Below are 19,099 nucleotides of genomic sequence, written 5' to 3' on the forward strand. Positions count from 1 at the left end.
ATGTGTTTTTGAGGTTATTGCTCAATGTTTAAGTACAAGGATTATAATTTAAATCTTGTATTTTCCACACCTTGCCTGCCTCTCAAGCAATAACCACCCTTTAGAAGCACTGGTACATTTTAAGTCCTGATATCCTGCTCCAGGTAAGAGGTTGTAAGGAGGGGAAATGAAGAGAGCACAAGCTGCTGGGTTTTGGGACAAGGAAATGCTTGAGATGGAGAGTACTGTAAGAAGAAATTCCCTTCAGATTACCTTTCGTGCCACCTAAATCATACAGATGTTGTTAGATTCCCTCTCCTCCTAACTCCCCACAGCCACCCACCCTGGGTTACAACACCCTGGTGTCATATTGATCAAATGAGTGCTTTTAAGAAGTTGAGTCCAGAAAAGAAACTTTCCCTACATCCCTGTAGCTTGCCCTTCAGCACCTGAGTATCTCATCTGTTTCAGAAGCACAATTACATCTTTCAAATGGATTCACTCAGAACATCTGAAAAGAAAAAGTGTCTATATCGAATGTGCCCAAGTCATTTGTATTGCCATTCTCCCTAAAATACTATATACAAATTGCTTCTGTGGTCTCTAAGACATTAAGAAACTACACATTAAAAGGAAGCAAAAGCTATTTTTAAAGCAAAGCTTAAAGACTGGTGAAGGTTGGAACAGCTTAAATTTTCTTCTCCCCTCCACACCCCCACCCCAAAGGCCAGTCCACAACACTGAGGATCAAGTTGATAAATTAGGCTCTTGCAACTCATTTTTGTCATCGCTTCAGCGGCAGCAAATCAGGGCAGGAACAGCCTTCTCCTAGCAGCAAATTGGCCTCATGTACCTTTGAGTCCCCTCCTCCCCACCTACCCACATCACAACATAAGCTCATTTCAATGAAAATTATGTCAGTCTCTCAGCAGAAAGCCACTGAAAGCTTATAGCAAGAGCACAGAAGAATATCACTGAATTGATTCCATTAGCGTAATCTAAGAGAAAATAATGATTTATCAGACTCAGAGCTTGGAAACAGAAAACAAACAGTCTGTGGCAGAGCAGAGAGAAACTCAGATTTATAATCAACCCAATACGAATGGAAATGAGAAAGCTCTCAGCCTCCCGCAAATGAAAGAGTGAAATATTGCAATAATGCCAGCAAGGGGTTCTTAGAGATGTAGAAAGTACCAGGAGAGAAGGAGACCAGAAGCTTGCTGGTGATGGCAGGGGAATGCAAACAGCTTCACCCAGATGGGATGAGGAGTATTAACGCTATCAATCCACTGTACCAGCAGACACAGCGTGCAACAGAAACAGGTGCAAAAAGAAAAAAAAAAACAAACCCCAAACCAAAAACACATGGGCTGGCCTTAAGATGTGCTAAGCCCCATGTGAAATAAGGATGCCAGCCAGTCCTCAGGCAAGCATCCAGAATGCCCACAGCACATCTGGAGACGGGGGCCGTGGAAGCTGTGCGAGGCTGGCAGGTGGTGGCAGCAGGAGGGACCACCAAGGGCAGGGATCGAGGCAGCCGCCCTGTCTGAAGAGGTCAGACAGACAGTGGTGAGAAGGGGTTTCATTAACCCTGAGGTGCTCAAGTTCCCACAGCCCATTTCTCCAGGAATGTGGGTAATAGTTTACTGCAAGAAAGGAGACCTCCAGTGTGTGTTAGCAGAAGAGGTGTTGGAGAACAGGATCTCCCAGAAGTCCAAATTCTTGTGCAGCTACATACTGAACACCTGCGAAAGCCCTGAAAAAAGTCAGGAGGAGCGATGAAGGGAGCAGGGTGAGAGCGTAGGTGCGAGTGATGAGCTGTTCAACTGTGAAAACATCTGCAAATGACCAAAAATTAAAGGCAGTCCGGTGCAAGAAGAGGGAAGTTCCACAATGGACCAAACATTCTGCTATTTGGTTGCCTTTCCTCTCCCTCTACCCTGCCTTTAATTTAAGAAGCAGACAAAGACAAAGCAAAATCCGCTTGGAATCTACCCTGCGCCTTACCTGCCAGGGCCTCTCTTCCAGCATCAAGCAATTTTTTTTTCACACGTTGCACAAGGGAGCAGGTTAAATCCCACCATTGGATTTAATCACCTCTGCACAAATGCCATCCAGGGGCTGAACCGCTCTTTGTCAGATTTGCCAGGCACCAGCTGGTACTCAGGTGAGACAGACCCTTCCCCAGGTGCCAGTTGCGCTGGGACCTCACCTGCTCGCTATGGTCTGAGAACAGAGGTGAACTCCCACTGCCCAAAATATCCTGGGAGCTCTTTACTTGTCACCTATAGCCAGCACACACCTCAGCAACAAGCCTAATACAGCCTGTGCCAAACATACGGCAGCTCCAAGACGCTTAAACATTTTAAAACTAACTCAGTAGCACCAAAGGCAGGAGAAATGCAACTTTCCTAGTTAATACTCAGACCACATGCTGGCTACTATATCTCTGGAAAACACAGGAGATCACAATCGTTATCCACACTTATGAATAAAATATTCCTTTTATTTTAGTAAAGTAACAAAGCTTATTTACAGATACAATAACTGTACATTCCAATTGAAAAACAGATTGCGCTCAAAATCATTAAAGCAAGTCACACGCAGCCTGTTAGGAACACAAACAACCTCAAACCTCCCAACGCCTTCAGCTCCCGTCTTCTCTCAAGAAATCAGCTCATTTTGTTCTGAATGATTTTCTGCTGATTCTCAAGACATTCCTTCAGCTTGTCTTCAGTGAGCGTCAGCCTCTGCTCCAGGATGGAAACAGTCTGCAAAACAAAACTAAAGCTGCTGTTGAGCTGCTCACAAAGACAAGCCACGTACTGTACTCTCAGTGGGTAATAAAATGCTGAATTCACAGGAGTATTTTGAGGTATTTCAGGGCTGTAACTCCAGTATCAGCATTTTAGCAGGGCAGAGCCCCATACAACTGGAGAGGCTGGCGGCAAAAGCTCTCCTGCAGACAACACCGAGCACCCGTTCCAGCACTTGGTGCTTTCAAACTGGGCTCTGCATTTCCTTTCACAGACAGATTCTGTCCTTCCACGTTCATGAGCCACCAGGCACTCTTCTGCTAATGAGAAACAGAGGTTTTGAACAGTTTCGCCCAGTTTTAGCTTTGATTTTGCCTCTCTGCTTCTGACTCTTTCCTTCCTACCCTGAAAGCTGTCCGTTTGCTGCAATTAAAACACACAGAACTTGCTGGACAAGCACAATGACAAGCAAGAAAACCCTCCCAGAGTAAGGCAGTGCAACAGGCGATGGAGGGGAACTGAAACCCAAAGTGGCAATATCTACCTCAACATAATGCCTAAATATTTTTGTGTAATCCAGTTACCCCACAAAGAACTGTTGTATCTTTCTCCTCGAGCTGAAGTCATCATGTACAGAATGCACAGGAAGAATGTTTTAACCACGTGGCAATAAAAGCTTCTGCTGAAAACCTTTTATTGATCACTCTGAGGTAATCAAGGGACCCAGCTATGCAGAACCACTTTCAGCTTCCAAAGACACCGGAATGGCTGATAATAGGCAGTGATGATTTAATGCTTTAATATCCATAAACTTATCAGCAATAATCAATATCTTCACATTTTGAGCATTTTTAACGCATAAATAACATACTCTGTTAAAAACAAAGGATGTTCAGAACCTTGGACTTCAATAAAGTAATTCAAATAAGCTTGGACAACCACTGTTCGTATAGAAGTTATACATAGAAAGCCTTTTAATAGCGCATTTCGTAAGCACATCTAAGTGCTTGACAAAAGAAAGCAGGTCTCATTATCCCCATTTTACAGCTGGGGAAACGAAAGCACAAAGAGAGGAAATAGCTTGGCTAAGGCCACTTGAGACTAGGAAAAGTCTCCTGTAAAATGATTTGGAGAATGAGACAAATGGTGGAGGGGGGGGGGGGAGAAAACAGATGTAGTAAAAACCAACACCAAACACCATGGCAAAGCCATCTTGCAAGATCGCGTATCAACAAAGTCAGAGGGGGCTGTGCATCATAGCATTTACTGTAACACGCCCTTTTTTTCTTCCCCAAACATAGTTCAAAGCTTACTTCTACTGCACATGTACCGCTGACGTGTGACAAGGCAGAAGAGCTAACCCCTGCTGCCTAATGCAGCATTGCTGCAACTGTAGAAAGCTTCACCTGAAAGAAAAAACCCTGAATTACTTAAATATTCCCATGGGCTACAGCACTAGCTTCATTTAAGTTTTTTCCTCCTCTATTGCCACCCCTTTGAGGCACAAGAACTGCAGTACACAGAGAACAAGAAGAAAAGTTGTAGAGCCAGCAGGTAACATCCCAGGTGCCCCAGAGCCAGCAGGAGCCCTCCCGTCTATTCAAAGGAAAGAGGATTTAGTCTTTTTTCTTATGAAGCCACACTATTGCCTAGTGGCTGTCTTACAGATGTCAGGAGTAAAGCTACTCAGGGCAGAACACAGCAGGCTGAATGTCTACCAGGGGTTTACAGCAAAGATCTTACCCTGCAAGCAACCAGACAGAGAATGAAAAGCAGTAGGGATCCTTGCTTTTCCATTTAAAAAAAGAAGAACTAGTAACTCAAGACTCGGTTAAAAAGGTGAGGGTGAAACATTGCATCAAATTCCCTTTAGAAAGATAATCAACTGAATTAATGTCCTGGTCACACTGCCCTGCTAGAAGCAAAACCCCAGATTACTTGCAGTTCCTATATTCCATGATTAACTGCCACCGCGATCCTGCTGATACGAGTTAAGTGTTGTTACATGCAGCACTGTGAGACTAAGCACAAGTAAAGCAGATTTCAGAAGTGTTGAATTTGTGAAAAAGCTGTAAGGAAAATGTTTATTAGAATGGAAATTGCATGTAAGTATACACAGAAAACCTGTAGTGAGTATTTTTTGGAAACTAAAAGTGGAAAAGTAGCAGTCAGAAATTAAATCCAGGAAGTCCAAAGTAGGAATTGATGACTACAGCCATTTAGACTTGAATATACGATGCCCAAAATACACAGGGCATCAGACATCCTTGGAAGGTAAGGGAAAGCACAAATACTGCCCAGCTGCTATTAGTGCTATATTGTAACTTACACATGAAAGAAAAGCTCCTTTATCAGCAGCTGACAGAGTTTTACAGTATTTCCATGTTGCTATTCATAAAGCAAGTCCTTGTTGGTAGGCAAATTAAACTGCATCCATTCAACTCCTGCGTGTTTTTGCTATTGCTTTTCAGAAGATAACGAACCAACAATTAAGCCAAGGAGGAAAATACTGTTAGCCAGATTCAGTGAGGATTCACTGGAGCTGGGTTCGCACTCAAGCCGTTCTCTGTGGCAGGATCTGGGCTTCCTGTTGTGTCAGGAGCACAGTACATGTCTCCATTACGCACCAGGGAGTAAAGTGCTGGGTAATTTATTAAAATCCTGGCTCAAATTGGCAGAAGGATAACAGCTTAGGCTTAAATAAGAAGGAAGATCAACCTTTCTTTTTTTTTTTTAAGGAGTATTTCTGACATTACAGTAATATACTAAGCATTACTATGGACACCAGAACAGAATATGAAATTTCTCACACAAAAGAAAACTTACTTAAATCAATTCCACCAAGACTTCCTGCAACATTTGTCTTCATTCACCTTTGCAGACTTAGCCTAGAAAAAAACCTGCTATTCTCTTCGGAAACATTAATGAAAAACTATATAGAAAAAAAAAGTTATCTCCTATTTACTTTTAAGTTCTGGGGAACATTCAGCTCCATCCTCCCCCAGGACACCTAAACTGAAGCACCCAATAGTCACACTTGCTTACATGATGACAAGTCCCCTATGCTATTCCTCCATATTATTTTTACTCTCTCAACCCAAGTAATAGTGATTTGTGAATGCTGTTCCAAGACACCTTCATCAGTATCTTTTCCTTAGTCCCTGTTAAACATTTCCCTGTCTGATTAAGTAGCAGAGACAGTTTAAGAACCACTAGCCTCAGGGTTGAGGCTTTTGCAGGGGTCCTGGAGGGACAATCAGCCCTGCCTCTTTCACAGACTACAGATAAGGGGAACCAGGTGCTAAATGAATGCCAACAGAAACCAGTTCTACAACTACCAAAGGAAACCTGAAAAGCAGAGTCCAGAGCAAGCAGAGGCCCTCAGCAACCCTCTTGAGCAGTGGTGGGCCTCTCTGCCAGGAGATAGAGATCCACCTAAACAGATGGCTGCTCATTAACTAAAGCAGTACTTAACCTGGAGCTGCAGGCAAAGCTGACAAGAGCACAGGAACAGTGGAATAACGTTAGGCTCGCCCTGCTAAGGGATGACTCCTCTGCAAGCAAAAAAGTGCAGCTCCTGCTTGCACATGGGTTTTTCAGTATGCCACTCGCACCAGCTTTGATTGAGTTCGCACACATAATAGCACAGGGGACATAGCACTGCTCCGGTTGATCAGCAGTAATTGTGGGATCCCAAAAACATGTATTGATACTACAGTTACTCAAATGAGGTAACAGCCAGGCTCAGCCTACAAGGTATATGATCCTGCACACCAGCTGCAAAGTAGATGTGCTCTTGGCTATGTGCAGGCTAAGTATTACACTTGCACTTCTATTCCTGTCATCATTTCATAACGTAAAATCACTCTCTCCATTGATCTCGAAGGAGGCAGAAGTAGTTTCCTAGCTTTACTTAAATAAAAAGATTCTTAAGTTTGCTCCACCAGTTTTTCTAAGCATATGCTAAAAAAGATTTTGCAGGGCACTAACATATCAGCCCAAGAAAAAACATTACTACCTCTTCAGATTTTTCTTTCCCATCTGACACGTTAATTTATGAAGACAGCATTTTCTTTACAATTTATCAAAAAAACACACCTGCAAAAGAACAAGCAACAAATGCAGAAGTTTCTAAGTTTCCACGCACTCAGTTTCCCCACTCCACTGTGCTGGTACAAGGAGACTTAGGGATGCCTCTCAAGAGGTACAATGAAGACAACAGATGGTCCGTGGATTTGCAGAACGAGACTTACCAAGTCTGACCCGGAGCTGCAGGCTTAAGAGCTCTCCCCTCTGTAAAGACTCAGGCCAACATTGGTTTGTTTTCAAAGAGCTAGATGCCCAGCTGTAACTTCTTGTAGGCTACTTGATTTTCCAGAAAAATAGTCACTGCAGAGTGGATTTCAGTCCCAAACACAACCAAGAAGTACAGCAAGTAAACTGCATCATGGGAATGCTCCCTTAGCATCCAAGGGTCTCTCCTGAGCAAGCTCTAAGGAGTGGGTTCAGAGGCACCTATATACCTCTAGGGCACAAATTTGTGACACTTGGACCTCAAGCTGCTGCACAGCATTGAGGAGACCTGCTGGCACTATACTGGAAAGTAAAATCAGTCTTGCAAGAAAGGAGTACAGTTGCCAGCCTTCAAATGCACCACCTGAACTGAGTAATATTCAAAAGAGACCCCAGCTATTGTATGCATTTCACTAAGATGGCACCTCCAACACTCGCTAAACGCTGTCCTGAATGTATACGCAGTTCTGTGCAGAGACAGAAATTAGCAAGTTTCCAGGTAAATTAAGCTTGGGAGCCCTTTCTCTAAACTAATCCAATGAGTGAAATAAAGTATCACAGGAAGGGTTTGCACCAGGGTAGCCCTACCTACCTTTTACAGAACACGTAATTAACTCCTTCCACCAGCAATAATTCAAAATACCAAACTTCAGCTGCAAGATTAAAAGGCTCATGGGAGAACTCGTGCAGCACAAGTCACTCTGAGGTTCAAGCATGAAGCTGCCTGGTGAGAAGCACCCTCTCCTCCTATCATACTAAGTTTTGCCCTGACTTGCTGTCAGCCTCCCTTCGATCTCAGCAACTGCATCTAGTGAAACTCAAAGCAGACCCCTGCTATTACTAAACATGCTTGAAGAAAGCTAGACTGCCCTCATCGTGTACAAGTTTTATCTTAACACAGTTTTGAGATGGGACTTGAAATGGCTACTGACATTCAGTATGCTCTGAAGCATTTCCAGCAAAAAGCTGGCAGTTCAGACTAACTGAGGAAGTAAGCCTCATACCTGAAAGTGTAACAAGGTATGAAGCCTTCACAGTTATTAACACTTTATGTAGCAAACAAACACATGCCGGGACTAGACTTACTCTAGTGGCCAAAGCCTTAATCTCAGAGATCAAATACACAATTAAGGTGGTTTTTGTTTGTTGTTTTTCTTTTAAAATGTGAACTGATTTCTAAAGAAATGATAGCTCCTTATCTGCTCAGACCAAAACAAGATCTGCTACCCCAGAGACATTTAAAATAAATTCTGTAGCTCCACAACATCTCAATTGCTTTGAATGCAGACTCTAAGGCAAATTCTCACAAAGCCTATTTGCATAGAATATTTCACACCAGGCTGATTCACAGATAGTGTATTGATTATTTCAGAATGAAGAACAGAGCTCATGTAGTGCTTCAGTCTTCCCCTCAATCTTTAATGCAACTTCATGAATTTTCCTGGGTTTACTTTGTAGCATGCTTCAAATTCCACAAACTTTTTTATATTTGCTACTACAAAACACTTAGCTCCAGTGTGGCCAGACAGGAATGTATCAGTTAGTGCTGCTGTACAGCTGTGGGTTAGGAAGTCCCATAAGCCCCCTCAACATGGTTTCTGCACCTTCATCCAAAGTCACAGTCAGGTCACGTGGATTAGGAATACATGATGATGCCTGCAGAAGTGCAAATGCTAACATTAACCTGGCCTCATCAGGATCCCTACATAGAGCTCCAGATCTGCTCAAGAAGTCGTCTGGCTAAACCACCTCGATGTCTGCTCTCTAGTGCAGCGCCCAAGAGCTCCTAGTCCTACCAGCTCTCTTCAGCCAGACACATGCTACTCGGATTACTTGAAAAGTAAAGAATTTTTTATATTTAGCAGCCCAAAGCACTACAAGAAGGAAGTGGGTAGTTATAAAATTTGAAACCAGTATTGCTCAGCTAATACCTCCTTCTTATTACTGTGAGGGTGGTGAGGCACTGGAACAGGTTGCCCAGAGAAGTTGTGGATGCCCCATCCTTGGAGATTTTCAAGGCCAGGTTAGACAGGGTTTTGAGGAACCTGATCTAGTGGAACATGTCCGTACCCATGGCTGGGGAGGTTGGAACTAGATGATCTTTAAGGTCCCTTCCAACCCAAACCATGCTATGATTATCAGCTGCCATCTCTCCTTCCACCTCCCAGTACACTCCACTTTCTGCAGATGCTTGAATTGCAGTTGACCAACCCTTTAACTAAATTACAGTAGCAACTTTCGTCTACTGCATGAGTCTACTCAAGTCTACTCATGCAGTACACTCAGTACAGCAACGAGTTATCACTTGCACTGCTTGTTGTGCATTTTACAGTAAGAAAACCATACAAGAGTACCTGAAAATTCTAGTATGACCTGCTTTGCCAGACCAAGCAGCATGGTCAGTACTAGCATCACAGTGACCAAAGGGACCCTGGAGGACAGAAAAGGGCATTCTTTGTATTAAATCAATCCTAGCCACAAAGAAGATGAGCCACAGGCTCTGCCGGTTTCTTCCACACAGTGTGGGGACACAAGGCACACAAGCCATCTGTAACTGAGCCTTTCCATTTACAGCCCTCTTACTAAAAATACTTCATCACACATTGCTGTTGCTTCAGTCTTGACAGTTGATCAGCCAAAGCTAAACTGGTGGCACTTGCATTGGATCTGCAAGCTTCCGGAAAGGAATGGCTGCAAGCTTCTGCACAGGTACAGGCAGCTTCCTTGGTGCAGAGCTCCTAGGCCTCTAGGGCTAGACTAGCACAGCAAAAGGAGTCAGGAGACTTCAGGTTTCACCACACAGTATGAAAACACAGCAAGTAATGATGAGCTACAACAAAATATCCAAGCATGTACCATGAGAGCAGCTGCACAATATAGAGGTTAGAACCCCAAATGACTAGAGGTCTCCCCCAACCACAAAGACTTCCCATATCCTTCCCCTGCCACCCAATCTACCTCTGCAAGTATGCAAATCACTCATCTAAATTAACCCAGCTGCTGGTACCCAATGGCCAAATAACAGTTTATATTAATCTTCAAGGTCTGCTTGTGAACACAAATTGTGGGAGGTGTTCAGTATTCCTCCCCACTGAAGGCTAATAGAAGGTGAAGGTCCTGCGGACCTCCTGGGAGATGATCAGCACTTTTAAGAAGCCAGCCTTTAGACAGTGTCCTGCTAATGTAACTATATCCCTAGGAGTGTGTTTAATTGAGGCAGTCTTAGAAGAAAAATGTACTTGCATCAAGACTTAGAGATTTTGTAACAAGCATATTTTGGAAGTAAATTTCAGAAAAAAAGTAGCTCTGATGATATTATACAGAGGGCTGGCAACAACCAGGTACTTAATTTGTTTTGAGTGAAGAGATCAAAGCTACTGCATCTCCAAGAGATGGTTTTGACTCATGAGAAATAGCCTCTATGTCCTTTAAATTAAGATTTAAAAACCAAGCTCATCTGGCATTTCACATTTTTTTCAGATGGGAACATTTTTTATTAGTGTTTTGGATTTTAAACCATTTCTTTTGGAATAAAAACTGCTTGTAGTTTTTTTCCTATGCATTGGGTCCACCTGTAGCCAGTGGGTGTTCAGGTCTTAAGAGCAACATAGAAACCAAGACATTTGCGCAAGGCAGAGGTAGCAGCACTTATGAACACATACACACACACACACACGCCCCCCCCCAATCTTTCTTCTTGACTTGTAACTACTTGAAGTCATAACACCATTTATTTTACTAAACCAGTTGCTTAATCTACATTCAATATATCTCAGAAAAGAGGGGCCACATTCATTCCTCACCAACACAGGCTTTGGAGACCACATCTCAAAAGGAGTAACAAATTTGATTTTACTTGGTTTCATTATAAGTATTATACACACAAACATTTTCAGTTTTAATTAAAAAGCAACTCACTTGTGTCCAAGTCTTTTTTTTATGCTAAAGAATTTAATTTAAAAAATTCTCCTCCCTCCCTCTGCAATCTTTTCTGGAGTGAAATAATCCTTTAATCTCATGAGCTAGATTGTCCTTCAGTTCAGGCATGGATTATTTTACAGATTTATGAAGTCTTCTCCATTTCACTGTGTTGTTTTCTCCCAGCTTCAATGCCAGATTAGTTTGGGGAAGTATATAAAGCTGTTTCCTGTGGGTGATTATCACAGCTGTTTATGAATTTTTATGCTAACCTGATTCTGAACTCTTTGTCTGGAGCAGACATCTTCCTTCCCACATAAAACCAGCAGCTTTTGCCTCAGTGCCCATTGCCCGCCAGTACTACAGATTAACAAAGTGAACATGGCAGCTGCAGGTGTTTGGAGTGAGGACAACAGTATACAAACTCTTTGAAAATGATCATTGCAAATGCAAGTTTTCCACTGCAGGCAACATGGTTACTCACAGATGATCATCCTTCAGAAGTGCAGCTCAGCTGCAAGTGCAGAAAACACATGTGAACCAAGTAAACTCTTAATATCTGCTCCATTTTTGTTTCAGCCAAAACACCTTTCTGTTCCAGGAGTTATCCAAGAGATAAAATCACCTTGTTTTTCCCTTAAATTTTAATATTCAGCCCACCTCTTCATATAGGTAACTGAGATACTGAGATCCAGCCTTTGATAAAAAAAATAATTGATAAACATTTTGCATTTTTCTCCTTTTCACATCTCTGAAATGCCAGTAAAGAACAAGCTTTTTAAACATTGAGACACTGACAAGATATTAAGCTGCAGGAAAGGGAGGAGCAAAACACCCGTATTGTACATTTATTACTCTCATCTTCCTCATTCCTTTGCCAGATTTGAATTGCCTGCTTTCCTACAAAGAGGCACCAGGGTATCTTTAAGTAATCCAAAACTACTGGAAACAACCGGCTTATGTCTGGGTCTCAACTTCACTCCATCCTTCAAGGCAGCAGAATTATTAAGGAGGTGCTACTCTTCTGAAAAAGGCAGACAAACGTTAACTTCTTTATTTGCATGTGAAGTATGGCCAGACACACACCACATTTAGAAAAAAATACAAAGACCGTCAGTTCACATTAGACCACTTCCTTACAAGTAAAACAAAAAATGTCCTGACAGAGTTCTAATGAGGAGGAAGAGAGGAAGGTTTCACTGAATCAAAGACCAGGTTAAAGAAAGTTGCCAAAACCTTAAAGAATTAAATCATAGCACAAAGTCAACAACATAAAAATGAAGCTTTGTAAATCTGAGGGGGCCATATCTATTTGCTACAGCAGTTACTGCCAGATGTGGTATACAACAGCCGCTAGTTTCTTCTGATCCATCTTTCTCTGATAAGAACTGAAGTGCCTAACTGAAGGAGCAAGCCTGCTCAAGTGTATCCTCCTGCACAGGGCACAATGCCTGTACAGCCTCAGAGCTACTTGCGATTGGTGTCTGGCAGGAAGAGAACTCTTAATAGAATAAAAACAATCCCGCTGTCTCTAAGTACATGACACCCCACTTCATCTGGAAATCTATTGTCAACAGAGGGAAGGTACCGATAATTGGTGAGTGGCAGACAATGCAGCTTCAAGTGTGCAGCACAGAACAAAAGCTGTGCACTGGCAAAAGATGACAGCCTTCAGCTGATGTCTTACTATTACCTCTTTCAGCAGAAATTGAAAGTATTTTCTCTCCTTCCCACTTTTACATGATAAACCTTGAAATGATAGCTATGGAAAAAATATTAGGAAAATAAATTAGGTTTATATTTGCATAATTTCCCAAAGTAGTTTATCACAACCTTAAGTTTCCCCCACTGGTACATTACATCATGTTAACACAGTGCTGGAAACTGCAACATGAACAAAGAGCATAGGAACTCAAGGTACCACATCAGAAATACACCCAAGCTCCCATGGAGCTAACAAATAATATGGATGGCTATATCAATAGAGGGTTTCTGGGAATATCACAGGGACTCTGTCCTTTCCCTTCAACTGTATGACCCTGTTTATGCCATTAATGTTCTCTTTAAACAAGCAACACTTGGGAATTACGAACCAATGATTTATAACAGAGCACTAGGAGCATCCTCAGCCCTTCTTCAAGAAGGGAAAAATACTGACACCTGTTATGTGTTATTTATGAAAGCTTTTTGTTCCAGTTTTGAAGTAGTGGTGTTGTCCTTTCACAAAAAGAAGTCAGCAGGCCCAAAGCTGCCATATAAAACACACAACATTGTTTTGAATCTGATGCTCGGGGAGAACAGCACCCAGTTGTACTTTGGCAGAAATGGCTAGGAAAGACAACCAACCCAACACCACCAGCCACTATTTCCATTTCACTTGGCTCTCTGCTAGCAATTAGCACACCATGGCTTCTCCCAGTCAACATCTAATTGCACAGAAGAGGGGTAGCAGAGGCTCTACTGGAGCTGCATTCCCTTCTGTTACAGGCCATCAACATTGGAAAAAAAATTTTAGCTATGCGAGCAGATGCCCTCCAGAGTTACCTTCCACAGTTCTGCCTTGCTACATGCCTGCATCCCTGCTCTTTGAGGAACCTCCTCCCTTGCTCTGAGAAGGACGACTTCTTCCAGGCTCCTTTGCTTAACTTTGTTTGGTGTTGGTTTGTTTCACTGCTAAATATCAAAACCTTGGCATGAAAAGGAAGAATTATGAAACCATTTCAACAGTGTGTCGGGATCACCTACTTGTACAAATACATTAAAATGGTGTTAATACAAAACACAACATACAAAGATTAAAACCAATGGGAAATTAAGTACTTCAAGGATGGCAAAAAAGCTACAAAAAAGGTTAAAAGTTGCTGAATGCAGAGTTACTCAAGGCAGCTTTTTGGGTTTTTACTATTTCAGGCCTATTTCCAATTTTATCCTATAACCTACTAATTTATTCCTCCCCCACTGATCTCAATTTCTCTTTCTGCTAGGTTTAAAACAACATTTGGAATTTTCTATGGTTACACAATATCTTTGAGAGAGATGTTTGCATTGCTTATATCTAGTTTAAATCCTACACATACTGTTTACTGCAATATTTGCCTCCTCTAAATACCTATGAAGTTGAAATGGAGCCATTACACATCCATCATCAAAAGTGTGGATCTGATTTATGTAATGAAAGATAAAGATCACATTCCAAACTTACTAGGGAGATGTAAAAACAGTAATAAAGTATTTTGTGTATACACTGGGTTGCATTTTACTCACAAGCATGAGGGCCCAATGTCATACAAAATCTGCACACACACCCCCCTCCCCCTGCAAAGTGTTCAGCATTTTAGAGATCACAGGAAAAGTGCCTTCTTGTGTTTCTGCCAAATGAACTTAAATACTTTCTGGTTTTCACCCTACCTTTTTTTAGACTGTCTGTAGTCCTGGAATGTTTTTAAATCCCTAAGTCAGCCCTACTTCAATCCCCTGATGGGCCCTCCAACCCATCATCTTACACTTTTTGACAAGTTCTGCTTTCTCAGGAGCAGAGAGCTAACTTGGACAAGTAATCAGTATGTTCAACACCATGTGTTCAAGACCTGCTTGTTCTTCCTCAGAAACAACACTCAAACTCACAGAAAAACCCTCCCACACAGCTTTTTCCATCCTACAAACATGGTCTCATCTACAGGAGATGACCAATGTTTACTATCCCATGCTTTCTCCCTGCTTCTCACAAATCTCAAAAATACACAATGAAATCAGCCCCAGACAATGATCAGAAATAGTATTTCTTCACAGGACCAATGAGCAGCTATTTAGTTAAACAAAAAGCAGCTCTATCCCCAAATTCTTATTAAGTAAACACATACTATGATGATCACCATTAACAGCTGGTACTATTCAAGCATTGCTTAGTGACTCGCAGGAAGAACTGTATGTTAATGCTTTAGCAAGGGATTATTTGTTTGCTAGCTGTGGGTGAAAAGCATGTTTCAGAGATGAGGCACAGAAGGGCCCAGACTTGTTGATGGAAGAGAATACTGCAGAAATTGGACTGTGTAGGTGAATGTTGGGTGGGGGGAAGGAGCAGGATCTGAACAGAGTTAACCTATAGACTGCAGTATAATGGGGAAGGGAAGAGAGACACAGATTACTCACCAAGAGAGTCCTAATACCAGCCACTCCTTTAGGCATCACCTTAGATAAACCTTGGCTAATAGCACAGGGTACCAGAGCTAGCTTAAGTAGTGCTCCGCTACACTGCGGCACAAAAGAATTAGGGGAAGAGCAGGGCCTGAGCTGGAAGTCGATGCGAGGGAACTACTAGATACAAGTTGACAAACAGATGAAGACAGAATTATCAAAAAATTACTAAAAAGCAGGTTTTGAACTAGCCACACTTTTATTCTATGAAACTATTACAAAATATTCCCAATTCTTCCAGTCAGAGGTACCTTCTTCATTGCAAAATTAAAAAGCAAATCATACCTGAGTCAGAACATCCAGCTGTCCCATAATATGCTCCAAGGTATTTGCGAGACTGGTCTCCTCCTCTTGCTGTGCATGGTTCCTACCAGAATCCTGAGGTTTTGTCTTCTTAAGATGAACACCAAAATCCATTTCTGATTGCTAGGAAAATAAACAGACAATGTGCTATTGCAATGCAAACAACTGGAGAAGGATTGCTGTTTCATGGAGGGTAAAGAGTAAAGAACAGTTTATGTTGGGACAGTCTATGCTATTAAAAATGGCAAAAGAGAACAGGAATTGTTTGCTCTCGTCACAGCTGGAAAAGGAAAAGCTGCTGCAGACTTGTCTGTGTCTACCAGGTGGAGGGTTTTTTGTTTTGTTTTCAGGGGGGGTGGGGGGGGTGTTGTGTGTGTTTTTTTGTTTGTTTTTAAACCTTCAACAGGAAAGGCAAGCCTTAGATAACAATCTCGAAGCAATCCTGCAAGGTTCAATTTTTGTATGTGCAAAGGGCTTTGGCATGCTCATGGGGTACACAGGCATAGACTGTACAGGTAAACGAAGACTTACTGGAGCCACATGGAAGTACTACATCCAAATTATAAGAATTAAGTAAGCTACCCTGAGAGGATTCCAATTATTTCACTCCAACAGTGCAGTAAAAGCCTCTCCCCATGTTGGGCAGTTGTAAGAAGGCAAGGATGTAGTACTGTAGTTAAGTTCGGCAAAAGCAAGATGTTCCAATATGCATTAAAACAGACAGGTTTGATTTAGTCATTTTAATTTTGTTTATATCTTGAACTGGTTTTCTCTCCTCAGTGAGGTTAAGAACAAGTTCACTTTGAAGTTTCAATTTCAACTGTTTTAGTTATGCAAGCTTGAATATTTCATTCGGAATAAATTAAGTTTTAAAAGCACAAACAGACCTTTACTAGAGAACTTACTCTTCTTTCCTTCTCTTTCAAAATGGTATCTTTCTTCTAGAACAAACACTATTTACATTATTCATCTGCATTACTGCCAGTAGAAGTTCAGGGAAGTTTATCTAACTAAACAAGGTAGCCAACTGATTAAGCAATTGCAGACTTAAGTTTCTCAATTTACACTAACGGAGAAGATTTGAATCTGAAGCCAAGATCACAGCGCTCAAAACATAGTTCTCCGTGGCCTGATGCCTGGTGCAGCTCCATCCCATGCACTTATTACTCACATATATGACTGTAGTTTGCAAATCAACAAAGCAGCAAGGAATTCTGACAGATTGAAAAATGGTCTCAAAGTTCTCCCACATGTACTTTTCCTAAGCAAGAAATGAAGAGTTGCTTCCACCTCTTCCCTCATATGCTCTACGATGAAAGCAGTTCTCATCAGCACTGTATTGATTTACCTGCTCATCTCTGTATTTGATGCCATGTGTATGCAGATGTGCAACTAAGCTGCAACAAGACGTTAGACCAGCACACATAACTTTAAACTCAAAACTGTTTAGTGCATTATGAAGATATATATACACATATGTGTATACACACATCCACACACAAAAATATATGTATTTAAAAAATAAATATATATTAAAAAAAACACCTTTTGCTGCTGGGAGTCACTGATTTAGGCTACAAAGGCTACCAAGGCTGAGGTCCAGCCCAACAGTTTGGCAAAATAAACAGTAAGTAGTGCAACAAAGTGTGACTACATAGGGAAGCTGGAGACTCAGCAGGATTGAAAAGAGGCTTTGGCAATAGAAGGCTTTGACAGGAGAATGGCTTGCTGTTGCCCACTAACTGCTAGTAAGTGCCGACCATTCTTCCAGACCCTGCCAACCAAACTATCCTCATACAACCAAGCATCACAAGGCCATTTTTGCGCAAGGTACAGGAGAGGAAGGGAAAGGTTTAAAGGATACATATAACAACTGCTCCATAGGCATCGCTGTGCTATACCACAGGCTTGGGATGCAGCTGGGTATCAGGTGGTACCAACCACACCAGCCTCCGCTAATTTGCTTCCTCCCACTTGCTTGGATAATTTGGATTATCTACAGGCCCTAGGCCAACACAGCCCACACTCCAGGTCACATTGCACAGCATCAGCATGGGAGCCACACTCAAAACTACTCCTGTGCTGCAGGTAGCTCAAGAGCCACATGTTGCTCAACAATGCATTGATTTAATCAACTAAAATACGGTCTTGCAGAGATGAGATAGTCAGCCTTACAAAGCTGTTATTTGCTGTTTAAATTTAAACTATAACCAAAAAAACCCAGAACACTGCTTTTCAATGGGTAATTAGCATTAAAAAGCATGTTTTCTTGTTATTTTAAGGCTGACTATCCTATTTTGATGATGTAACTTTAGGCCAATCAATCATGGCACAGCAGAAATTTGAGTGAGCTAACACTGCATACAACCTGCACTTAAAAACCCCAAATGATGATGAGCTATCCACTTCAAAACCCATTAGAACAAGCTGACTCACAGAAGTAGAAAACTGACTGTACCAACATAGTTTCTCCCTCTATCTTTATAGCATACGTCAGATAACTTTTCATAAAAAGCTGCTGGGCTGAACTCAGAGTTGATATTCTCTTTACCACAGCCCACAAAGTTTAAGAGTCTGGCATATTTGCAAGGGCAGTACTGCATAGATGTTCCCACACCCAATGCTTTAGGGTCAGGTGGTCCATCATATCAAGCTGAAGCCAGGGGCAGCAGCAGCTGTTTGTTACAGATGCTACATTCTGCTGATCAGCTCACAGACTATGTACCACCCCCCATGAAAAGCCAAGCAAGCCACCTCCACAAAGCCCATGGGGGCTCTTGAAGGCACTCAATGGTGGCAACACCCCCAAGAATAGAAGTAGATCTACATTTAAAAATAGAAGCATAGCATTATGACATACTGCCCCATTTCAAACATCACAGCTGCTTGAAAAGGTTCCTTACAGCCCATCATCATCAAGAAGATAACCTGTAGCTAATGCCTTCAGCAATGAAGTTCAGAGTTAGTTCATTTACCTAAACTAGGGACACATCCAGCCAGCAAATAAAACCCATGTCAACATGTCATGGCGTGTGACTTCCAAGAGGGAGGCTTTCAACTGACCAAGGTCTTTGAATATTCAGTTCTAGGAACAAGCACATCCAACCTAGCTTACCCTGCCACAGCAGGTGCAAAAAAACAAGTATCCAACAGCCACACCTACAGACAGCACTTTGAATCACCGCCCACAAACAGTCAGGCAGAGAGACTGAAGTCAGTTTGCTCTACCTTCTTACTTATCCCACCCGCTCTAATAGCATCAAGCTGCAATCTGAAGTCTGGGACCCATCCATGCAGGCTTCTCAAAGCGGGGGCCTATACGCAGCATTCAACAAGGGTTAAGCCTGGATTTGCCCAACACAGGCATGTCCAGTGCAAGGTGGAGCTCATTGAAAATGCCTGCAAACTCAGCTAGACACACACAGAAACACTGCAAGCTGTAAATGCAGCCCATGATGTACAGAACAGCAGAGGGACAACAGCAAAGGATGGGCTGACAACCAACCTGGCCAAGGTGGACACGCACGCTGCTGCATCTCAAAGGCACAGCGCTTCCCTTTTCACAGGTTGAAGCAGAGCATTTGCATCCATCTGGATCAGATACACTAGACTAATTTCAACTCACTTTTTCTGAAGAGGCTGAGGAGCCCAAGTAG

The 19,099-nt window shown here is 42.2% G+C and overlaps 1 protein-coding gene across 3 annotated transcripts in view; it reads right to left on the bottom strand.

Annotated features, from left to right (window-relative positions):
* Positions 1 to 2,464: 2,464 nt before the first annotated feature.
* The window catches only part of POC1A (POC1 centriolar protein A), a 90,550-nt gene continuing 73,915 nt past the window's right edge, over positions 2,465 to 19,099 (bottom strand). For 2 of the 3 annotated variants that reach the window (XM_041118726.1, XM_030043663.2), the window contains 2 exons: positions 15,426 to 15,566; positions 2,465 to 2,750 (listed from right to left, as the gene is read on the bottom strand). In XM_041118726.1, coding sequence (XP_040974660.1) covers positions 2,652 to 2,750; positions 15,426 to 15,566 — 240 coding nt within the window. In that variant the 3' untranslated portion in view covers positions 2,465 to 2,651. The other variant, XM_041118725.1, reaches the window with a different exon arrangement.

This window comes from Aquila chrysaetos, chromosome 20 (genome assembly GCF_900496995.4).
Source record: "Aquila chrysaetos chrysaetos chromosome 20, bAquChr1.4, whole genome shotgun sequence".
NCBI lineage: Eukaryota > Metazoa > Chordata > Aves > Accipitriformes > Accipitridae > Aquila > Aquila chrysaetos.